The 3,412-nt window shown below is 42.0% G+C and overlaps 1 protein-coding gene across 1 annotated transcript in view; it reads left to right on the top strand.

The window, feature by feature from the left end:
• The window catches only part of MLYCD (malonyl-CoA decarboxylase), a gene marked incomplete at its 5' end in the record, with an annotated part of 23,885 nt that overhangs the window by 9,592 nt on the left and 10,881 nt on the right, over window positions 1–3,412 (top strand). The window contains one exon of the mRNA XM_008565407.1: window positions 3,298–3,410. Within this exon, the coding sequence (XP_008563629.1) occupies window positions 3,298–3,410 (113 nt within the window). The remainder of the gene's footprint in view (window positions 1–3,297; window positions 3,411–3,412) is intronic.

Genomic DNA, 3,412 nt, shown 5'->3' with positions numbered 1-3,412 from the left:
CAAACCCGTGGCCTTGGTATTATCAGCACCGCACTCTCCCGAGTGAGCCACGGGCCGGCCCTTAAGTCTTTTTGATATAAAGTTCAGAGTCAGTATCAAGTGTCCTTTCTGGGAAGATAAAAGTGACTATGCTGAAAGTTTTTACAGTGGCAAAGGTCAAATATCATGGATTGTGTTTTTCAAGACAGCAAATGCAGTGCACTGAGAAGGTGAACGTTAATTAAAAGGCTGTTAAAAGCATCATTGTATCAGACTTCTTGATTCAAACTAGGTCTCCACTCCTGTGGTGTATCCATTTGATGCAGATCTGTAGAATTCCTTGTATTACCATAAGTGAATTGATCTTAATGGATTTATTCTAAGAAAGGAATTTTAGTTGCTTTAATAATTAAGGAATTTGTAGTAGAAAAGATACTTGTCAATATCCTTGACTTCTGTGATCACAAAACCCCCGATTTTAACCTGTAGAAATTCAAACAATAAATGAATTATTCAGTATAAGGAGTGACATAAAATCCATAAAGCAGTGTAATCATACCAGGAGAAGAAATGTTCCCTTTGGTTACATGGTAAAAAGTGTTCTTTTTTTAAAAAGAAAAAATGTTCTTTTCCTCTGTCAAAGTGCGAAATGAGCTTAGATGGTTGTTATGGTGCCTAGATATACAGCCATTGGGCAGAAACAAGTCTGGTTTCTCATGTTCTTTCGTGAGAGGGGCAGGCAAGGTATTTGAGCTCAGAGAGGCACAAATTCAGATCCACCCCATCAGTCACCCTCAGTGCTCCTGGCTCTGAAATGTGCTCAGTGGTGTCTGAAGAGGAGTGTAAGAGATGACAGCTCGTGTTAGCCAGATACAGCTACCTGGAAGGGGCCAGACCCTGCAGCAAAAGCGTGCATGCTGCCCTGTGCCCACGGAACCTCATGGGTATGTGTCCTGCTCTGCTGACTGCTTCCTGCCTCCGGGGTCCTGGGGGATGGGGGATGGTTTATAGGCTTTGCGTTTTTCTCCAGAGGCGCATTTAGTTGATGACTTGTTTCTCAGAGATAAAATCCCAGTGAAACTGAGTTGAATCTCCAGTTTAGGAGAAGGTCTGAGCACTGTTCAGCGATTTATGGGTGCTCGAGGAAAGTTGGCCTTTACATCATGGAAAGGTTTCTTGACGGGCGATTTGAACATAGGAATTGTGGTGAAATGAGGCGCTCAAGCCTTCCCAGAAGTGAGGAACTAAAGAAGGGACTANCTGCCTCCGGGGTCCTGGGGGATGGGGGATGGTTTATAGGCTTTGCGTTTTTCTCCAGAGGTGCATTTAGTTGATGACTTGTTTCTCAGAGATAAAATCCCAGTGAAACTGAGTTGAATCCCCAGTTTAGGAGAAGGTCTGAGCACTGTTCAGCGATTTATGGGCGCTCGAGGAAAGTTGGCCTTTACATCATGGAAAGGTTTCTTGACGGGTGATTTGAACATAAGAATTGTGGTGAAATGAGGCGCTCAAGCCTTCCCAGAAGTGAGGAACTAAAGAAGGGACTAAACTCTATCAGACACGGTAAACGTTCCCACCACTGCAGCTGCCCAGCAGAGCTAAGCGCTGGTATGCAAGCTCTTTGGGTGGGCTTCTCTGCTTTTATGTCAATGTAGTACTCCTCATTGTTTCTAGTAAATTCAGCGCTTAACTATGCTAAATGAGAACTTATTTTTAGGTGGGAATGTATACCCCAATATATACAAGTATACACCTAGGGGGTGGCTGCTTTTGTGAGTTGGAATCATACCTGAAATTTCTTAGCCTCTGTAGTGTTACCCTTACCAGTGGCTTTCAACTCCCTTCCCCAGCTCAGAGCTTCTGAGCAAAGAAAAGTAACTTTTCTTCACACACGAAAAATGGGCAGATCTTGATAGCCAAAAACTTGAGAAGAAAGAGTGGGAAACAACCTTTTCTCTGCTAAAAGGAGAAGTTGACTGGTATGCTAAACAGTGTCATCTAAGACCATTGGAATTAGCAGTACAGAATAAACTGAGAGCTAACACTGACTTTAGCATCACCAGAATATTCCCAGCAGTTGTGTTTTTCAGTCTTGTATTGTTGATAAATGATTGCTGAATTAATGAGTATAAAGCAGAAGAGATTTCTCTCCCTCTTGTTACTTGCAATCCAGTAACCTTGCTGCATGCTGTGGTTAATTCCAGACTGAACAGCTGTTGTCGGTGTTAGAATTAAGCAGTGGAGACTTCTCACCTTTCACCTGGATTCCCAGTTCTCATGTGCCATCGTCACATTTTATAGCTGTCAGGAGCCCAAAATAGAACGAAGAGACTTTTGCAAGGGGAGCTTTCATCAACCAAATCATTTCTTTAGTGATTAATACTGAGTTAATACTGAAACTAGGTATTTCCAGCCTTTTCCTATCATAAGGTGATAGATCTGCCCATTACATGGTATGCAGAACTCAGCTAGTCCATCCCTAACCACTTAGTGCAGAAGCTCCTAACCTGGGGTCCCTGGACCTTTGGGGATGGGCCACAGATACGTATCTATGGGGGTCAGGAAACTGTATGCAAAATTTTATTCACGTTTTCATTTTTCTAGGGAGAGTCTGGTTTTTAGCACATACTCAAGAGTGTGAGAAGATCCCAGGAAAGTTAAGAACTGTTGTAGTCAAACGCAGAAAATATAGTTTTGTAAAGAGCCATTCTGTATTGGCAAATGAGATCCCTTCCTGCTACTTCCTCATCACCATTCTTTCATTTTTTTTTTTTTTTCTCTTTTTCATTTGATATAAGTCTACTAATGAATGCTTTGGAAACTGCAGAAGATAATCAGAAACAGACTCTGCCCTTACAGAATGGGAAGAATAGGAAACATAGGAATCATGCTTTGTCATACCAAGTGATGTTCCTGAGGGGATGAGGACTTGTTGAGCCTGTGCTGTCTGTGTACCTGTGTTTCCTGTATGATGCGTCTGTCACCATTGTACTGATTTTATATATTTAGTTATGTTCACAACAGCGAATGAATTGGAATATATTTGATTTGGGCAACTTAGTTTAAGTTGAATGTTCTCAGTCAGGTGTCTTACAGACCGAAGTAGTTAAGTCTAAAAGAGAGTTGAATCAAAGCCTCTCTTAGTTTGAGGTAAGAGTTCAATAAAGATGTTTCAGAAAAAGCTGTTTAGAGAATCACCTTGCACAGTCTTCTCTCATGTCATGTTTTAGCATTTTAATTCTTGGTGCTAGCAGCAACACAGAGGTGGGCTTGATCCATCACACCCCGAAGACCTACGCTTTATCTTCTCCTTTTCAGGAAATGAATGGGGTGCTCAAAGGCATGCTCTCAGAATGGTTTTCTTCAGGGTTCCTAAACCTGGAACGGGTTACCTGGCATTCACCATGTGAAGTGCTTCAGAAAATCAGTGAGT

The sequence above is a fragment of the Galeopterus variegatus genome, unplaced genomic scaffold, assembly GCF_000696425.1.
Source record: "Galeopterus variegatus unplaced genomic scaffold, G_variegatus-3.0.2 Scaffold197, whole genome shotgun sequence".
In the NCBI taxonomy this organism is placed as follows: domain Eukaryota; kingdom Metazoa; phylum Chordata; class Mammalia; order Dermoptera; family Cynocephalidae; genus Galeopterus; species Galeopterus variegatus.
The sequence above is the reverse complement of the archived record's forward strand: the minus strand, read 5'-3'. Positions and strand labels throughout refer to the sequence as shown.